This window comes from Heterodontus francisci, chromosome 1, assembly GCF_036365525.1.
Source record: "Heterodontus francisci isolate sHetFra1 chromosome 1, sHetFra1.hap1, whole genome shotgun sequence".
NCBI lineage: Eukaryota > Metazoa > Chordata > Chondrichthyes > Heterodontiformes > Heterodontidae > Heterodontus > Heterodontus francisci.
In genome coordinates this window covers 20,744,875-20,766,042 of record NC_090371.1, presented here as the reverse complement: position 1 = coordinate 20,766,042, position 21,168 = coordinate 20,744,875, and the positions used below count along the sequence as shown (strand labels likewise).

The 21,168-nt window shown below is 45.1% G+C and overlaps 1 protein-coding gene across 2 annotated transcripts in view; it reads left to right on the top strand.

The window, feature by feature from the left end:
* LOC137368229 (dedicator of cytokinesis protein 2-like) overlaps positions 1-21,168 on the top strand; it is a 1,222,644-nt gene that overhangs the window by 1,159,117 nt on the left and 42,359 nt on the right. For both annotated transcript variants that reach the window (XM_068028710.1, XM_068028709.1), the window contains exons 41-43: positions 10,081-10,222; positions 12,818-12,899; positions 15,423-15,507. In XM_068028710.1, the coding sequence (XP_067884811.1) occupies positions 10,081-10,222; positions 12,818-12,899; positions 15,423-15,507 (309 nt within the window). The remainder of the gene's footprint in view (positions 1-10,080; positions 10,223-12,817; positions 12,900-15,422; positions 15,508-21,168) is intronic.

Below are 21,168 nucleotides of genomic sequence, written 5' to 3'. Positions count from 1 at the left end.
TGAGGAAACAGAGTTAGGGTAAATGGGTGTTCCTGAGACTGGAGTAGGGTTAGAAGTCCTAAATCTACTTTTATTCTCAGTTATATTTTAGATGATTGTTGCTTGGTTGCTTGAGAAACAGCCTTGAAATTTACTGATGACAGCATAATCAGGAGTTTAGTAAACAGTGAGGAAGATGATAAAAGACTTCAGGGAAACAGACAAATTAGAAGAATGGTTGTCAGATGCAGTTTAATGTGGATAAATGTGAAATGATACATTTTGGGAGAAAACACAAGAAATGGGAGGATTGTTAATAGAAAGACACTGAAAGGTGAGGGTGAACAGAGAGACCTGGGGGTCCAAATATAGAATTCAAGTTATATGTAACCATAAAAAAATCCAACCGTATTTTGCATTTTATAAATAGCAGCATCGGGTGAAAGATTGAAGAAGAAATGATGTAAATAGGTAAATGATTTGTTAGGCCACAGTTAATGTGCTGTCTGCTGTTTTGGGGCACCTCATTATATATAAAAAAGGCATATTTGTATAGCGTCTTTCATAACCACTGGGCATCCCAAAGCGCTTTACAGCCAATGAAGTACTTTTGAAGTGTAGTCACTGTCATAGTGCAGGAAACACAGCAGCCAATTTGCACACAGAAAGATCTGAGAAACAGCAATGTGATAATGAACAGATAATCTGTGATGTCGATTGAGGGATAAATATTGGCCAGGGCACCTGGGAGAACTCGCCTGCTCTTCTTTAAAATAGTTCCATGGGGTCATAGGATCTTAGTTTAACATCACATTCAAAAGACAGCACCTCCAACTGTGCAGCGCTCCCTCAGGCCTGCATCAGATTTCATTTGTACATTTAAATTGTTAAGTTGATCGTGAACCCACAACCTTTTGATTCAGCAGCAAGAGTGTTACCTACTGAGATATAGCTGGCCCAAAGGCCATTGCAATTATAGAGAACACAGAATTCAGCAGGATGATGCTAGGGTTGGGATATTACAATTGTGAGGACAGATGAGATACTTGGACTGTTTCCATTGGAGCAGCGAAGAATCTAGTTTTTAAATTGCAAAGCGTTTTCATAGAGTGAATAGGGAAAGATTATTTCTCCTAATTGGGGAATCTGTAATGAGGGGTTACCAATATAACCAGGAGCGTGAAGAAAGATGTTCAAATAAATTGCTCAATGCAAAGGATTTTGAAGCTTGGAATGCGTTGAGACAGGGCATCGTTGAAGCAGAGACTATTGCATCTTTTTAGAAGCAACATTTGCAGCAGAGAAAGATACAGAGCTATGGGGAGTAAAATGGGCAGTGGGATTAGCTTTGGATTGCTATTCTAAAGGGTTGGCACAAACACAATAGGCAAAATGGCCTCCTTCTGTGTTGTAACTTTTTATGGTTCTATAATGCCTCATTCCATAACCGTCAGGGGCTTATAAAACATAAGAATCTCTTAGAACAACAATCAATTACTCAATGTAACAAATCCACTCTTTTAATAGATCAGCCCCATATACCTTTGTCTTTATTTGTTACCTAGGTGTGGGTATTACTGATAAGGGTACCATTTATTGCTCATTCGTTCTTCGCCCAACTTTATACAAATGAGAGGCTAGCTAGGTTACTTCGGAGGGAAGTGGGGAGTCAACCATGTTAGCCTGGAACTGGAATCACATGTAGCCCAGCCATGGCAAGAGCAGCAGGTTTCCTTTCCTAACAGGCATTCGCAGTTGGGTTTTTCAGATAATTCAATAGCTTCATGGCTACATTTGTCCCTGATACTATGCTTTTTTGTCTCTTGTGGCATCACAATGTTCCACTTAAGGTCTCCTATCAATTGGGGGAGTTCTTGGCTGGCGAACGGGGATGGTAGCGTAGAGATAATGTTGCTGGACTAGTAAACCAAAGGCCCGAGCTAATGCTCTGGAGACACGAGATTAAATCCCACCACAGCAGCTGGGGACATTCAGATTCAATTAATCTGGAATAAAATGCTCAACTCATTAATAATGGCCATGAAACTACTGAATTGTCGTTAAAAGCCATCTGGTTCACTAACACCCCTCAGGGAACGAAATCTGTCAGCCTTACCCAGCCTAGTCGACATGTGAATCCAGGCTCACAGCATTGTGGTTGACTCTCAAACTGCCCTCTTAAATGGCCCAGCAAGCCAAGCCAGTTGTATCTGCTGCAGAAAAGTCAGATAAGAATAAAACAGGTTGGACCACCGGAAATGATTAAGGCACAGCCTGCCCTTCAATGTCCTCCTCACTAAAATCTACATATTTGTGCCAGAACTGTGGGAGCTGTCCCAAAGACAAGTCAAGCAACAGCCTGATATAGTCATACTTACAGAATCATACCTTACATGGAATGTCACAGTGTCCTCCATGACCATCAGGATGTTCAGCAGGACAGATCCACCAGACAGAACTCCTAGCTATCAAACAGCACTTAATCAGTAGCAACCTGCACAGTGGGTGAGGAGGGAGTGGCCCTAGGAGTACTCAACTCCTTGAAGTCTCATAGCATCAGGTCAACTATGGGCGAAGAAACCTCCTGCTGATTGCCACCTACGCCCCCCACCCCCCCTCCCTCAACTGATGAACAAGTGCTCTTCCATGTTGAACAGCACTTGGAAGAAGCACTGAGGGTAGCAAGGGAACAGAATGTAGTCTGGGTGTGGGACTTCAATGTCCATCACCAAAAGTGGCTTGGTAGCCCCACTGTTGGCCGAGTCCTGAAGGACATAACTGCCAGATTTAGCCTCAGGTAGGTGGTGAGAAAACCAAAAGGGAAAAGCTTGCTTGAACTTGTCATCACCAATCTACCTGTTGCAGATGCATCTGTTCATGATAGTATTGGTAGGAGTGACTACCACACAGTCCTTGTGGTGACAAAGCTATTTTTTTTATTTATTTTTTTATTTAGAGATACAGCACTGAAACAGGCCCTTCGGCCCACCGAGTCTGTGCCGACCAACAACCACCCATTTATACTAACCCTACAGTAATCCCATATTCCCTATCACCTACCTACGCTAGGGGCAATTTACAACGGCCAATTTACCTATCACCTGCAAGTCTTTTGGCTGTGGGAGGAAACCGGAGCACCCGGGGAAAACCCACGCAGACACAGGGAGAACTTGCAAACTCCACACAGGTAGTACCCAGAATCGAACCCGGGTCCCTGGAGCTGTGAGGCTGCGGTGCTAACCACTGGTCAATGCCAACATACTAAATGGGAGAGACTCAGAGAGATCTAGCAGCTCAAAACTGGGCATCCATGAGGCGCTGTGAGCTTTTATCAGCAGCAGAATTGTATTCAACCACAATCTGTAACCCCTAGCTAAGCTGTTTTAGTAGAGCAACAACTCTGGCATCTACCAGACAATGTGGAAAAATGCCCAGATATGTCCTGTCCACAAAATGCGGGACTAAACCAACCCAGCCAATTACCACCAATCAGTCTGCTCTCGATCAGCAGCAAAGAGGGGGAAGGGGTCATCAACAGTGCTATCAAACAGCACTTAATTAGTAGCAACCTGCTCACTGGCGCTCAGTTTGGGTTCCGCCAGGGTCACTTGGCTGCAGACATCATCACAGCCTTAGCCCAGACATGGACAAAAGAGCTGAATTCCTGAGGTGAGGTGAGAGTGACTGCCCTTGACATAAAGGCAGCATTTGATCGAGTGTGGCATCAAGGAGTCCTAGCAAAACTGAAGTCAACGGGAATCGGGGGAAAACTCTCTACCATTTGGAGTCTTACCTAGCACAAAGGAAGATGGTTGTGGTTGTTGGAGTCCAATTATCGCAGTCCCAGGACTTTGCTGCAGGAGTTCCTCAGGGTAGTGTCCCAGGCCCAACCATCTTCAACTGCTTCATCAATGACTTTCCTTCCAACATAAGGTCAGAAGTGGGGATGATCGCTGATGATTGAACAGTGTTCAATACTATTCGCAACTCCTCAGATACTGAAGCAGTCCGTGTCCACACGCAGCAAGACCTGGACAACATTCAGGCTTGGGCTGACAAGTGACAAGTAACATTCGTGCCACATAAGTGCCAGGCAATGACCATCTCAAACAAGAGAGAATCTAACCGTCTCTCCTTGACATTCAACAGCATTACTATCACTGAATCCCCCACTATCAACATCCTGGGGGTTACCATTAACCAGAAACTGAACTGGAGCAGTCACATAAATGCTGTGGATACAAGGGCAGCACAGTGGCACAGGGGTTAGCACTGCAGCCTCATAGCTCCAGCAACCCGGGTTTGGTTCTGGGTACTGTCTGTGCGGAGTTTGCAAGTTCTCCCTGTGACCGTGTGGGTTTCCTCTGGGTGCTCTGGTTTCCTCCCACATGCCAAAGACTTGCGGATTGATAGGTAAATTGGTCGTTGTAAAAATTTCCTCTAGTGTAGGTAGGTGGTAGGAAAATTGAGGGAAGGTGGGGATGTGAGAGGGAAAATGGGATTAATGCAGAATTAGTATAAATGGGTGGTTGCTGGTCAGAGTGGACTTGTTGGGCTGAAGGGCCTGTTTTGGTGCTGTATCTCTCTAAAAGCAGGTCAGAGGCAGGTGGTGAGTAACTCACTTCCTGACTCCATAAAAGCCTGTCCACCATCTACAAGGCACAAAGGAGGAGTGTGATGGCATATTCTCCACTTGCCTGGATGAGTGCAGCTCCAACAACACTTAAGAAGCACAACACCATCAAGGACAAAGCAGCCCACTTGATCAGCACCCCATCTACCACGTTAAAAGTTCACTCCCTCCACCACTGATGCACCGTGGCAGCAGTGTGTACCATCTACAAGATGCACTGCAGCAACACACCAAGGCTTCTTAGACAGCACCTTCCAAACCCGTGGCCTCTTCTACCTAGAAGGGCAAGGGCAGCAGATGCATGGGAACGCCACCACCTGCAAGTTCCCCTCCAAGTCACACACCATGCTGACTTTGAACTATATCGTCGTCCCTTCACTGTCGCTGGGTCAAAATCCTGGAACTCCCTTCCTAACAACACTGTGGGTGTACCTACCCCACACAGACTGCAGCGATTCAAGAAGGCAGCTCACCACCACCTTCTCAAGGGCAATTAGGGATGGGCAATAAATGTTGGCCTTGCCAGTGATGCCCACATCCCAACACCGAATAACAAAAATGTGACACTGCAGGGTGGATGGATGTGGATTTGCATCTATAAATCAAAAAATGGCACCAGGACAAGTTGCATATGTCAAGCTGCAGCAGCTTCTGAGTTGACCTGTGCTAATAGATACCATCATTGGAAGCAACTACATTTATATAGAGCCTTACAACATCTGTTTTGATTGTCCCAAAGCATTTCACATTGAATCATGTAATGCAGTAAAAACTAATGAATGTTGTTTCGGTAACCATTTGCACACAGCAAGGTCCCACGAACAGCAATCAGATAAATGGCCGGTTAACCAGCTTTATTGGTGGTGTAGGTGAGGGAGGAATGTTAGCCAGGACACCAGGAGAAAAATAGAAACATTGAAAGATTTACAGCACAGAAAGAGGCCAATCGGCCCATCATGTCCGTGCTAACCTACAAAGAGCTACCCAGTCTAATCCCACCTTCCAGCTCTTGTAACGTGTAGGTTATGGCAGCTCAAGTGCTTATCCGACTGTTTTTTAAATGCAATAAGGCTTTCTACCTCTATCACTCTTTCAGGCAGTAGGTTCAGTCCCTCATCACCCTTTGGGTTAAAAAATTACCCCTCAACTCCCCTCTAATCATTCTGCTTTAAATCTATGCCCCTGGTTATTGAACTTTCTGCTAATGGAAGCAGATGCTTCCTATCCAGTCTATCTTGGCCCCTCATAATTTTGTACACCTCAGTTAAATCTCTCCTCGGCCTCCTCTGGTCCAAAGAAAACAATCCCAGCCTGTGCAATCTTTCCTCGTGACTAAAATTCTCCATTCCTAGCAACATCCTCGTAAATTGTCTCTGTACCCTCTCTAGTGTGAACATTTCCTTATTGTAATGCAGTGACCAGAACTGTATGCAGCACTCTAGTTGTGGTCTAATTAATATTTTGTACAGTTCTAGCATAACCTCTCTGCTCATGCTTTCGGCCTCAGCTAATAAAGGCAAGTATCCCAAAGGCCTTCTTGACCACGTTATCTACATGTCCAGACACATTCAGGGATCTGTGGACATGCACTCCAAGGTCTCCCTGTCAGAATCCAACCATTTATTGTGCATTCCCTTGCCTTGTTTGCCTTCCCCAAATGCATTGCCTCACACTTCTCCAAACTGAATTCCATTTGCCACTTTTCTGCCTACCTGACCACTGTTACCTTCCTGCTGGTTACAGCTTTCTTCCTCGCCTTCAACCACAGAGTCAATTTTCCTAACAGCTGCAAACTTCTCAATCATACGCCTTACATTTAATTCTAAACCATTGATATAAACCACAAAAAGCAAGGGACCCAGTACTGAGCCCTGCGGAACCCAAGTGGAAACAGCCTTCCAGTCACAAAATACCTTTTTCTTCCTGCCTCTGAGCCAATTTTGGATCCAACTTGCCACTTTGCCTTAGATCCCATGGGCTTTTATTTTCATGACCAGTCTGCCACATGGGACTTGTGAAATCCTTGTAGACTACATCAAATGCACTACCCTCATCAACTTCTCCTTATTAACTCCTCAAAAAATTCAACTTGATCTGCCTGTTGGTGGATACAGATTCAATCATAGCCTGCAAGAGCAGTTTGGATAAATACTTGAAGCAAAAAAAAAATTGCAGGAATATGGGGAAATAGCAGAGGATTGGGACTAACTGGATTTCTCTTCAAAAGAGCTGGCACAGACTCAATGGGCTGAATGGCCCCCTTCTGTGTTGTACTATTTTATGATCCTATTCTTTGAATAAGGTAGCAGGTGGGGATAGGGAAGGGGCACACTGAATCTTTGATGTCTGGTCTCAGTGTCTTAAAGAGAGAATGTGTGTTGGTGGTGGGAGCTGCAATGAGGTGGGGTGGGAGAATGAAGAAATGAGAAACAGATTGTCAAGGGAAAACAATAATGGAAGACAAAAAACTGCAGTAGCTGTTCGGACTGAATATAAATGAGCTTCGGAGATGGATTGAGACTGTCGTCAAACAAACATCTCAGGTTCTTTTGGAAATAAGAAAAATGGAGAGGTATATTTAAATTCAAATGAAACATCAGGTTGTTAATGGATTTTTCAAGCGCTATCTTTGAGTAATGATATTTTTCTGATAGTATCAGTCCCCTGAATGTACAAAAACCCAGGCATTAATCCCCAGACTTGATCCAGGAGTTTGAAAAGAAAAGAAGCTGATCTGTGATTTTCTTTTCTCTCGTAATAAGCTGTTGGGCAAATGAAAAGGTTGATACATGCATGTATAGCGCTTAAGTGATGAAGGAATCAAACGATATTTAATGACAGGCAACTCAGGAGATTTACCAGCAAATTCATAAAAAAGCTGAGAAAACTCAAGTATGAGAACTGACCTCAGCCCATTGAATCTCGTCTCTGTAACACCCGAATTCTCCCACTATGGTACCCAGTCAAACTTTGAACCCTGTATTCTGTACTTTGGGGTCGATATGTACTCCCCACACCTCCCCCATGACGAGTGGGAGAAGATTTTGGGGTGGTTCACAATTTAAAACAATGTAATGTGACGCCAACCCACCGCTTAAGTGTCTGCCGCCATTTTTACAGCAGCGGGTTGCGTGGCATGTCTGTGTCCCACTCGCGAGATTGGGATTTGGATCAGCGCCTGAAGAGAAAAATTTGCAGAGGTACAGGGAAAGAGCAGGGGAATGGGATGAACTAAATTACTCTTGCAGAGAGCCAGCACTAACTTGATGGGCCAAATGGCCTCCTTATTGTGCTGTAACCATTCTATGATTCTACGAGAGACAGGACAGTTTATCATTCTATTGAAATCAGGATAGCTGGCCATATTTATCCGGGCTCAGGAAATCCGGCAGCTAAAGGGAGACGGGAGTAGCCGCCTCCATGGCTAAGTACTTTTTTTTAAACACTATTTGTAAGCCAGGAGAAGCAGGAGTGCTTGCCCCTCGTCCACCAAGCAAACCTTCTGCCAACCGTGGAGCCTCCTCACTACTGCCAGCAACCGACACCCCCGTCCAACTCTTCGAATCTTCAACCCCCTCACTCCCTCTTCACTGTCAGGCTTCACCCACTCTCCTCACCCCCCACCCCACCATTCTCACCCCCCCCCCCTCCCCCCAATCGTTTCCGATTGCCACAGGCTGACACTGACTTCCTCGCACCCCTTTCCAAGCACCCAGCCAACTTGTCAGTCTGGCCAGCTGTGAGTGGAAAACGGAATTTAACAGAAGAGCCTCTGTGTTCCCGGGATTTCCAAATATCCGCCTCCTGTCTGTCACCCACTACCGCACTCTTCAACACCCATCATATTTCATCATCCTACAGAAGGAGGTGCCATCTTTTAGTTAAACCAAAACCCGGTCTGTCCTCTCATGTGAATATAATTGATCTTCGAGCACTATTCACAGAAGAGCAGGGAAACAGAGTTAATGAAAACATTTCTCTCTCCACCGATGCTGCCTGACCTGCTGAGTATTTCCAGCATTTCTTGTTTTTATTTCAGATTTCCAGCATCCGCAGTTTTTTTGCTTTTGTTAGTGTTCTCCCCAGTGCTCTCTGCAATATTTAGCCCACAACTAACATCATTAAAATAGATTCTCTGGGATTGTCACATGGCAATATGTGTGACCTTGCTGTGTGCAAATTGGCTGTTATGTTTCCCACATTATAGGGGTGACCACACTTCAAAGGCATTTTTAGCTGTAAAGCTTTGGGAAGTCCCGAGGTCGTGAAAGGGAGAGCATAACTGTCAGTTTTTTCTCAAATATATCCTGCGGTTCGGTGCCCATAACTGAATGCAGTGCACCGGTCCTTCAACCTAACCTGTCTCTGCACCTTCACCCCTTCTTAATCTGATCCTGTGTCGCCCACTTATAGAGATTGTCAAACAACTTTACTGGGTTGAGTTCTGGGAAATTGCTGTCCGTGAAGGTGAGCAAACACTCCAGGGCTAGTGCTTGAGGCGGAAACTAATGTCAACATTCCAGGTTGCATTGGAGGGGTGGATGAAGGAACAGGGGATGAGGGGATCTGGGAATGAAAAAAAATGAAGATCTAATCAGCGGAACGGGACGTAATGAGCTCAGGAAAGATTGAGCAGGCTGGGGCTCTTTGCTCAGGATAAGAGACTAAGAGAAGACCTCATAAAATCCTTCAGAATTATGGTGGGGTTTAATAGGGTGGACACGGAGAAATTTTTTTCCACTTGTGTATGAGTCCAGAGCAAGGCAGCATTAATATGATAATCAGCGACCGACTAAGTGAAGAGTTGAGGATTTTCCTGACACAGAATGTGGTGAGAATGCGGAGCTTGCTGCCACATGGAACCATTAAAACAGATACGAATGACATCAAGGGATATGGACATAGTGGGGGAAATGGCATAGAGGTAGATGATCAGCCATGATCTGTTTGAATCGTGGAGCAGTCTTGACGGGCCGAATGGCCTACTCCTGCTCCTATTTCCTATGAGCCTATGATCAATGCATTGAAAAAATGGCCTGATGTATAGGTGAGGGAGTAGGTAATAAGAGGCATATGGATGCAGGTCGCAAGAGGTGATCAGTAGGAGGAGGCTCGTGTGGAGCATAAACACCAGCATAGAGCAGGTGGGCCAAATGGCCTATTGCTGTGTTGTAGTTTCTATGTAATTCTATGTAACAGGGATAGCAAATGGGTTTGGAACTACTTGCTTGTGTGAAGGGTAAATGTCAACACAGACCATATTTCTGACCCTGCAGATTAGTCTTGCGGCTCTTCTCAGAGAGTTTCAAGTCTCACTTGTGTTTTGCTAACCTGATCTCAGGAGTGTCACAGGGACAATATACAAGTTATAATGTACATTAATGGCTCTATATAAATGCAATCTGTTTTTGTTTTTTGTTTCTTCATCCCACCTAACCGCACACCGTCTGCTTCTCTTGCCCTTTTAGAACAAGGTCTTCATTCATCGGGGGAAGGAGTATGAACGCCGGGAGGATTTTGAACAGATGCTCCTGACGCAGTTTCCAAATGCAGAGCTGATGAAGACGACATCGCCCCCTGGAGATGAGATCAAGAACTCTCCCGGACAATGTATCCTTTCAGCTGAGGCATTCAGATGAGTAGATGTGCATGGAGAGCCGGTGGTGGGGGATGGTGCAAATGGGCAGGGAGTAACTGTCTGGGATTCATGCAGAAAAATCAAGTCTACCGGCTTTAAAAGTTTGGTGTGCTTAGACTCTCAAATCCCTTTGCTCCGCGATCCCAGTTTCTCACCACTTGGAAAATTATTTGATTTATCTTTCTTAGGTCCAAAGCGGATGACCTTCGCACTTGTCCACGTTAAACTCTATCTGTTTTTGCTCACTCACTTAATCTGTCCATATCCCTCTGTAACTTCCTGTCTCTCCTAATGACAGTACAGTTGCAGCTCAACTCAAGATTGTACAAAGTTGCGACCCAGAATAGATATCTGAGGAATACCACTTGTCACATAGCCCCAATTTGAGTATATATCCTTTGTCCCCACTCCCTGTCTTCTATCTTCCAGCTAATTCCGAACTCAAGCCAAATGATTACCTCCAATTCTGTGCCAGGAATCAAATGGCCTTCCGGAAGTCCATATTGAATCATAAAATGATACAGCGCAAAAGGAGGCCATTAAGCCTGCGTCGGCTTTTTGGTAGAGCTATCCAATTAATCCCACTAATACAAAAGCAAAATACTGTGGATGCCGGAAATCTGAAACAAAAAATAGAAAATGCTGGAAATACTCAGCATCTGTGGAAAGAGAAACAGAGTTAACGTTTCAGGTCTGTGATCGTTCTGACCCTTTGAGTGAAGAAGTCACTCCTCGTCTTAGCCCGAAATGGCTGACCCCTTATTCTGAGACTGTGACCCCTAATTCTAGATTTCCCAGCCGGGGGAACATCTTCCCACCATCTACCATGACAAACCCCTCAAGAATTTTATATACCTCAATGCGATCATCTTTCATTCTTCCAAACTCTGGTGAATATAGACCTAGTCTACACAATCTGTCCACAGAGGACAATTCCCTCATCCTGGGAATTAAAAGAATTGTCTGCCCTCCAAAGGAAAATAATAGTGTTTTACCCAAAATTAGAATTGGCAATGGAATGGAGTCCAGTATATTTCTTAACAGAACCCAGTTCTAAGTGTCATCTGTGGCCCAGTAGTCGCACTCTGAGTCAGAAAATTGTGTGTTCAAGTCTCATTTCAGGGACTTCAGCGTAACATCTAGGCTAATACAATACTGTGTGAGTGCTGCACTGTCAGCAGTGCTGACTTTTGGATGGGATGCTAGACTGAGGCCCTGTTTTCCCTCTCAGCTGGGCCTAAAAGATTCCATGGCACTATTTCAAGGATTGGATAGTTCTCCTGATGTTCTGGCAATATTCCTTCCTCAATTAACACAGCCAAAACAAATTAGCTGTCCATTCCAGAATGGACTCGATGGGCCGAATGGCCTCCTTCTGTGCCATTATGATGCTATAACTCATCCTGTTTCTGATTGGGGCATCTTGCTATTTGCAAAATGGTCGCCACAATTAGAATCCTACAATTCGGAGTAAATCGGTGTGTACAATATACTTTGGGAGACTGCAGGTACTTGCAGTTGGCAATAGTTACCTTCGTTTTGGCATTTTAACCTCGAGAAGGATTGGTGCCATGGGGAGTTCAGATTATAGTTAGATGCAACCAGGGCAGAGTTGAGCTGCAACTGTACTGTCATTTTTGCATTGGCACAAAGGGATTTCACTGCCGATCAGGACAAACACAGGAGTGAGTCACGTCCTCCTCTGAGTGTTAGCGCACTAAAGCCAATCAGTGCAAGACTACCGTGCGAATGCCAACACATGCCAGTCGGGCAGTATAACTCCAGTCAGGACAGGTTTAACAGGTGCCCAAGGTATTCACTAGAATTGAAGAGCACTTTGTAAACTTACTGCTGAGTCTCTTTAACACCATGAGCAGGAGGGTTTCAATCAAGAGGAGCTCAGTGTGAAGCTCCCAATCTCCAACCTGCTAATTGAAAGAAAGACTTGTGTTCATAGAGCAGCTTTTACACCCTCAAGATGTCCCAAAGCGGGTTATAGCCAACTAAGTACTTATGAGGTGTAGTCACTATTGTAATGTGGGAAACATGGCAGCCAATTTGCACACAGCAAGCTCCCACACACAGCAATGTGATAATGACCAGATAATCTGTTTTAGTGATGTCGATTAAGGGATAGATATTGGCCAGGATACTGGGTAGAACGCCACTACTTTTCTTCAGTACAGTGCCATGGTTTTTTTTTCATACATCCAAGAGGGTAGATGGGGCCTCAGTTTACTGCCTTATCTGAAGGACGGCACCTCTGACAGTGCAGCACTTCCTCAGTACTGCACTGGAGGGCCAGCATGGAGGATTTCCTCAAGTCTCTAGACAGATCTTAAACCCGCAACCTTCTGACTCAGAGGACAGAGTGCTACCCACCAAACCGCGCTGACACATGAGCAGACCTGCTTTACCTTAGGTACTAGAGCTGGGACAGGCTGAAAGCCCTCTTCTCATCCATCTCGCTTCGCAATTGGGATTTTCACCCTTTCAAATTTACCTTCTTCCATTTCACTACAACAATGATGCCCCCTAGTGTTCTCTTCCTTTACTGCAACTCACAGTCATTCAGTGCTTCACTGTGCAGCCGATCCTGACCGAACAGCCACAATTTCACAACAAGAATGTTCCAGAGCAGATTGTGGGGTAAGTTCTTCACTGCGGCTGACGGGTTGCTAAGTGCTACACATGAAAATGACTGGCCGGGTAAGACCAGCCGGTTTATCGAGACTCCATGTGTCCACACTCATGTTGCCTGAAGCATCACGACTAGACACTTCCTACACCTTGTGCCCCCCTCCTCCCCATGCCCTCCTCCCCATGCAGCCATGTAATCTCTTGGGAGTGGTCAGAAATAGGAAGGAAACGCAGGACCAAAAATGGAAAATTGAGCAAGGTCTTTGCACCTTTGTGTTCAGACTGATAAGGAAACACTGGGTTGCTCCAGTGTCATCAACAACTGAGAGCCATGTTTTAAATGTGGTTCCTGCCGCCCTCAATTCCCTTTTTTAAGGGGCTGAACTAATAAAGATAACTGTAAAAGTAAAAGGAAATGAAACGTAACGTAAAATGCCAATGACACTCCCAGTGTACATCAAACACTCCATTCCCTGCAATGCCCACCAGTGGTGAAAGGCTGCAAGAGTGCAGGCAGTCACCGCGCGGACCCTTTCCAGGGCTGGCAGTGTCTTGCTGTTGTAGCGTGGCATCGGGTGGAGGCCCTGCTCTTCCTGGCTCCATGTTAGATGAGAGAACTTTTTACCTTTCTGGGTGTCGGCCTCCATCAATTGCATGCACCCAAGACATCTGATCACGCAGCATGTGTACATTGCCTGCTACAATTGGTTGCACAGAAATAATTACAGTGCCTATTCGGGCGAGGCCTACCCTAATGGGGCTGTATCCCAGTGACAGCCAGCATTTTCTAATTTGAGGGAATATTTAAACTGAAACCCCAAAGATCTTGGAAATGGGATATGGGAGCCAGAATAGACTCTTACCTGGAGAACCCAGTCTGGTGGGGACTTTGAAATTCAAGTTGCAAATGAGCCCCCAGTGCAGTGATTTTTGTGAAATGGATCCAGTTCGTGGTTTCTGTGTTCCTCTGGGAAGCCCTTTCTTCCTCAGCTTAGTTCAAATCCCATCCAGAGTTTGAATTTAGTTAACAAAACATAACATAAGAGCAGGGAGGTTATGCTGGAACTGTATAACTCATTGGTTAGGCCACAGCTTGTGTACTGTGTGCAGTTCTGGTCACGTCATTACAGAAAGGATGCAATTGCACTAGAGAGGGTACAGAGGAGATTTACGAGGATGTTGCTAGGACTGGAAAAATGCAGCTATGGGGAAAGATTGGATAGGCTGGGGTTGTTCTCCTTGGAACAGAGAAGGCTGAGGGGAGATCTGATTGAAATGTACAAAATTTTGAGGGGCCTAAATAGAGTTGAGGTGAAGGGTCTATTTACCTTAGCAGAGAGGTCAGTGACGAGGGGGCATAGATTTAAAGTGATTGGTAGAAAAATTGGAGGGGAGATGAGGATAAACTTTTTCACCCAGAGGGTGATGGGGGTCTGGAACTCATTGCCTGAAAGGGTAGTTGAGGCAGAGACCCTCAACCCATTCAAAAGGAGTCTGGATATGCACCTCAAGTGCCATAATCTGCAGGGCTACGGACCAAATGCTGGAAGGTGGGATTAGAATAGGTGGATCGTTTCTCGGCCGGCACAGACACAATAGGCCAAGTGGCCTCGTTCTGTGCCTTAAAACTTCTTATGATTCTATGGTTTCTAAACAATCAGGAAATCGGTAGCTGGCATCAGTAAAGTGACCATGAACCTGTTGGACCCCAACTGGGTCAATAATGCCCTTCAGGGAAGGAAACTTGTCATCCTTATGTGGCCTGGGCCTACACGTGACTCTGGTCTTGCACTAAAGTGATTGACCCCTAACTGCCCTCTGAAGTGCGCCGGGCTCGAAATTCAGTTGTATCGAACAGCTGTAGCACTAGGGATAGGTCATTAATGCCAGCCTTCCCATATTCTGAGAATCAATAAACAATAGAGGTAACCCGTGAAAATGCACAAAATTTGTTATAAACTGGGATTGAAATTGAGCTATTTTTGGGAACCTTCTGTGTTCTCCCATTCCACGTAATCAGGGCATCTGCCAAAGTAATGGTGGTGAAGCAGGAGAATTCCTAAGGGAATTTCCCCCGCAGCCCCTCCCCCCATCTCTCTCATTCATCCTTCCACTCCCCTGCTCAATGTTTTTTTTTTATGCGTTCATGGGATGTGGGCGATCCTGGCTAGGCCAGCATTTATTATCCATCCCTAATTGCCCTTGAGAAGGTGGTGTTGAGCTGCCTTTTTGAACCGCTGCAGTCCATGTGGGGTAGGTACACCCACAGTGCTGTTAGGAAGGGAGTTCCAGGATTTTGATCCAGTAACAGTGAAGGAACGGTGATATAGTTCCAAGTCAGGATGGTGTGTGACTTGGAGGGGAACTTGCAGGTGGTGGTGTTGATTAGTGCTGAGTAACCGTTAGCGGCCACTACCACACTAGAAAAAAGTGATGATAAAACTAAAGAAAGACAATTCAGTTTCTGCACAGAATCTTCAAGAGCACCCTTGCTTTCATCTTATCGTGTTTCTTCTTCCTTTCATCCATCAGCTTCTTCAAGGCTAATAATGTTTCAAAGTTCAGCTACTCTCGACCAATAAGAAGAGGGCCAAAGGACCCTGAGAATGAATTTGCTGTAAGTGTCTCTTTATCTATTAAGATATATCTCTGAATTATAACCTGGTGTAATCTATTAGAGCCACTGATTATTTGTATTGTGTTTAATTTGATAGAAGATTTCTTAGATGCCTCTATCTATCTATCTATCTATCTATCTATCTATCTATCTATCTATCAATCATCTATCTATCTTGTTCAATTAAAGAAAAAGCTTGCATTTATACAGTTCCTTTCATGATCTTAGGACATCCCAAAGTGTTTTACAGCCAATAAAGTACTTTTGAAGTGTAGTTCACTGCTGTAACACAGGATGCATGGCAGCCAATTAACCCACAACAAGCTACCTTACTCAAACGGCAATGTGACAATTATTTTGTTTCAGTGATGTTGGTTGAGGGATAAATGTTGGCCGGGACACCGAGGAGAACTCCCCTGATCATCTTCAAAATAGCACCTTAATGTCCATTTGTGAGGGCTGATGGGGCCTCAGTTTAATATCTCATCCGAAAGACGGCATCTCCGACAGTGCAACACTCCCTCAATACTGCACTGAAGTGTCATCCTGGGTTATATGCTCCAATCTCTGGAGTGGCAATTGCACTTCCCCAAAATATCTAGAATCATAGAAGGTTTATGGCACAGAAAGAGGTCACTTGGCCCATCGTGTCTGCGCCAGCCAAACTATAACGAGCCACCCAGTCTAATCCCACTTTCCATCATTTGGTCCGTAACCCTGCAGCTTACGGAACTTTAGGTGCACATCCAGGCACCTTTTAAATGAGATGAGCTTTTCTGCCTCTACTACCCTTTCAGGCAGTGAGTTCCAGATCCCCACCACCCTCTGGGTGAAAAACTTTACCTCGCTCCCCTCTAATCCTTCCACCAATCACTTTAAATCTATGCCCCTAGTCACTGACCTCTCTGCTAAGGTAAATAGGCCCTTCCAATCCACTCTATCCAGACCCCTCACAATTTTGTACATCTCAATCAAATCTCCCCTCAGCCTTTTCTGTTCCAAGGAGAACAACCCCAGCCTATCCAATCTTTCCTCATAGCTGCATTTTTCCAGTCCTGGCAACATCCTCATAAATCTCCTCTGTACCCTCTCTAGTGCAATTACATCTTTTCTGTAATGAGGTGACCAGAACTGCACACAGTACTCAAGTTTCAGCCTATCCAATGTTTTATATAGCTCCAGGTTAACCTCCCTGCTCTTATATTCTATACCTCGGCTAATAAAGGAAAGGATTCAATATGCCTTCTTAACCACCTTATCAACCTGTCCTGCTATCTTCGGGGATCTGTGGACATTCACTCCAGGGTCCCTCATTTCCTCTACACCTCTCAGTATTCTCACATTTATTGTGTATTCATTTGCCTTGTTTAACCTCCCTAAATGTATCACTTCACACTTCTCTGGGTTAAATTCCATTTGCCACCTCTCTGCCCACCTGACCAGTCCATTGATATCTTCCTGCAGTGTACAGCTATCCTTCTCACTATCAACCACATGGTCATTTGCAAAATTCTTGATCATTTGTCCTACATTTATGTCCAAATCATTAATGTATACCACAAAAAGCAGGGGACCTAGTACTGAGCCCTGCGGAACCCCATTGGAAACAACCTCCAGTCGCAAAAACAGCCATCAACAATTACCTTTTGTTTCCTGCCACTGAGCCAATTTTGTATCCAGCTTTCTACATTCCTCTGGATCCCATAGGCTTTTATTTTTTTAACCAGTCTGCCTTTGTTTGACTTTGTCAAAAACCTTGCTAAAATCCATGTAGGCCACATCAACCACATCTAGCCCAAAGCTCTAATGTATTATGTGTCAGTCATTAAATAGACCCCTGACTCCTTGGCTGTTTGATATCCGATCCCTTCATCGGAAGAAAGGGGATGTGAGTGGCTGCTTTAATGCAAGTCTTTATAGTCATTATTTCATTGCCATTTGTGGGAGCTTGCTGAGTGCAAATTGGCTGTCATATTTCCTACAACAGTGAGGTTTTTTTTTATTTGTTCATAGAATGTGGGCACCGCCGGCCAGGCCAGCATTTGTTGCCCATCTCTAATTGCCCTTGAGAAGGTGGTGATGAGTTGCCTTCTTGAACCGATGCAGCCCATGTGGTGTAGGTACCCTGACAGTGCTGTTCGGGAGGGAGCTTCAGGATTTTGACCCAGTAACTGTGAAGGAACGGCGATATACTTCCAAGTCAGTATACTGTGTGGCTTGGAGGGGAACTTGCAGATGGTGGTGCTCCTTGCACCTGCTGCCCTTGTTCTTCTAGATGGTAGAGGTCACGTGTTTGGAAGGTGCTGTCGAAGGATGTGGTGAGTTGCTGCAGTGCATCTTGTAGTTACTTAAAAATTCCCTGGAGTTTAGAAGAATGGGAGATAATCTCAGTGAAACATATAAAATTCTTATCAGGTTTGAGAGGGTAGATGCTGAGAGGGTGTTTCCTCTGGCTGGAGAGTGAAGAACTAGGGGCATTGTCTCAGGATAAGGGATCGGCCATTTAGGACTGAGAAGAGGAGAAAGTTCTTCATTCGGAGGGTTGTGAATGTTTGGAATTCTCCAGCCCAGCAAGCTGTGGATGCTCAGTCGTTGAGTATATTCAAGACTGAGATTGATAGATTTTTAGTGACAAAGGGAATCACAGGATTATAGGGATAGTACGGGAAAGCAGAGTTGATGCCAAAGGTCAACCTTCAAGGTGATCTTATTGAAGGATGGAGCAGGCTCAAGGGGCCGAATGGCCTACTGCATCTCCTATTTCTTATGTTCTTACGTTCTTTTGTTATTTTGGCCACTCAAGGCTGGAAAGCGCCTGAAGTGCACCTTCCACAGTTATTTTGTTTGTTCTTTCATTGCCGTAGCAACTGAGCTCATTAACAGGACGGAGCCCACGCTGCTGTTATGCTGATCAAACACTTTGATTCTATGAGGTGCGTCAGCCTTGTGCTAAAAACTTTCACGCTGGGGATGCTCTCTGAGTCGCTTCCCCCAAATGAAAATGCGCTTCTGTTGATAATACTCAATCTGTGCTATTTGCAAAACCCAGGGAACATCATTCTGGCAACTGCCAAAGTGCCGTTAATTAGTTTGAGAGGGAAGGCCTTGGCACTGACACTTTCACCACCAGTTATGCTGATCATTCTTTCCCCTGTTACTCACTCGGAATCATCCAGCACTAACAGGAAAGGATATGCTCCGAGTTGTCAGAGGTGATGAAAGAAAGGGGAAGAAAAGAAACAGAAGTGAAAAATGACAATAAGTAAAAGTAAAACAAATAACTTGTGGTGTAAAGTAAACGAGAAATTAAAGTAAATAAATGACAGTCTACTCCCAGCAAACAGGCAACTGGTAACCTTACAGGAGACCGGAAAAGGAACAGATAGAAGCATATTTAGCAGCTACTAAAGCAATAGGAAACACCAATTTTCACGCTATATTGGAGTAGAAGCATTTGTATTTATAAGAATCTGAACTTTCAGCAAAGAGAGTATCTACTCCTGGAAGTAATGATGAATAGGGTTGCGAATTACTTTATTCATTCAAAGAGCTGGCACAGGCCCATTGGGCCAAATGGCCATATTCCCTGCTGTAAGAATCTATGAGACACTAGTGGATGGAATTTTCCTCTTTGGACTAATCCTAGTCCAACTACAATGGAGTGAGACTTCTGCCGTTGGAGCACCACTGACCCCAGCTGACCTTTCAAGGTGAGCCTTATTTACAGTGGCTTCCCCTCTACTTGAGGGAACCCACCTCAGGGTGGAGGGCAGGGGGAGGGGGACGGGATGGGGCCTGCAGTGGCCCTCTTGAGAGAGCGATAACAACACTGGACAGCAAGAACACACCGACGTTCCTGATGCCCTGCGTTGCTGTGGTGCCCAGGACAGGACGTTGGCCCATGTGACACTCCCCCCGTCCCCCCCCGTCCCCCACCCCCACCACTGATGTTTCCTTTCAACACAGCCAGTAAGAACATTCTGGAAGTTGTTGCTGAGCGCCAACAAACTGGTGGGACGGTTCCACACCTAATTTATGACCTCTATCCATTGGAGTTATGTCCCCATCTGATTAAATATGTACAAACCTTAATCTCTCCCCCACCTTAGTTACAGACAAATCAATATCCTCAGTTGACACTCTCTTCTGGTGCTAGGACATCAACATCGGGCCCTGGATGGAGGGAAGGGGCCGTGTCACTTGATTAAAGCACCCAAAAACTATTCCTGAATATGCCTCCTACTCCAAGACAGTTCAAAGAGATGCAGTCAAAGGAAAGGTCCTCTTATCTCTTAGGGAGCTTGGAACAACTTACCCATGTCTAACCCCACATAACATCCAGAGGGGCTCTGCTAAGTGGCAGGTTGGCCCCTGAGAAGGATTAGTGAGATAAGGTGACTGAAGAAGTAAGTATTGTGGAAAGTTGAGAGAAGAGGGATGGATTTTCACAGTAGTCCAACAACAAAAGCAACTTGCATTTATGTAGCGCCTTTATGGTTGTAGAAACACCCCCAAGTGCGCTTCGCAGCAGCATAATCAAACAGAATTTGACACCAAGGCACATGCAGAGATATTAGGGCAGATGACCAAAAGCCTGGTCCCAGGAGGTAGGTTTTAAGGAGTGTCTCAAAGGGGGATGAGAGAGGTAGAGAGGCAGAGATGTTTAGGGAGGGAATTCCAGAGCTTAGGGCCTAGGCCGCCAATGGTGGAGCAATTAACATCGGGATTGTGCAAGGGACCAGAATTGGAGGAGTGTGGTCACTGAGGGCATGAGCTAGGGTATAGGGCTGGCAGGGATTCTGGATCCATGTAATTCACTATACCGACCAGCATATCCGACATCAGCTCAACTCAGTTAGTCAAAAACAAATTACCAATGCTTTCAGCCCATTATAACAGGACATGTGCTCCACCCTGTGGCTCACTCTTGTTCCTGCAGCTTGTAGTTTTACATTGTTTTGAGAGCCTCAGTTCGTAGAAGACGAACTTATACGAACACTATAAAATGCTTTTCACAACCTCAGGACATCTCAGAGCTTTTTACAGCCAATGAAGTACTTTTGAAGTGTAGTCATTGCTGTAATGTAGGAAACGCAGCAGCCAATTTGCTCAAGCAGCAATGTGATAATGACCAGATAGTTTTTTTCATGATGTTGGTTGAGAGATCATTAACCAGAACAATAGTAGGGACAAAATTGGCCTGGGTTCCACTGTCATAGGTTCAAGTCGCACCCTGGGACTTATGTATTTGATCTAGGCTGACACTCCCAGTCAGGTGTCGCACTGTCAGAGGTGCCGTCTTCCAGATGTGACGTTAAACTGAGGCCCCGTCTGCTCTCTCAGGTGGATGTAAAATATCCCGTGGCACTGTCTCAAAGAGCAGGGAAGTTCTGCCTAGTATCCTGGCCAATATTTATTCCTCAACTAGCATCACTAGAAATTCAAATTGCTGTTTGTGGGAGCTTGCTGTGCACAAATTGGCTTTAGTGTTTCCCTACATTACGACAGTGATAACATTCCCAAAGTGCTTCATTGGCTGTAAAGCTCTTTGGGTCATCCTGAGGTCATACAAGTTGCTTCTGCTTCAGAAGTTGTGAGATGCTAATCTGGACTTTTTTCTGACTAATGTCAGATTTTAAAAATTGGTCTTGAGCCTGTGAT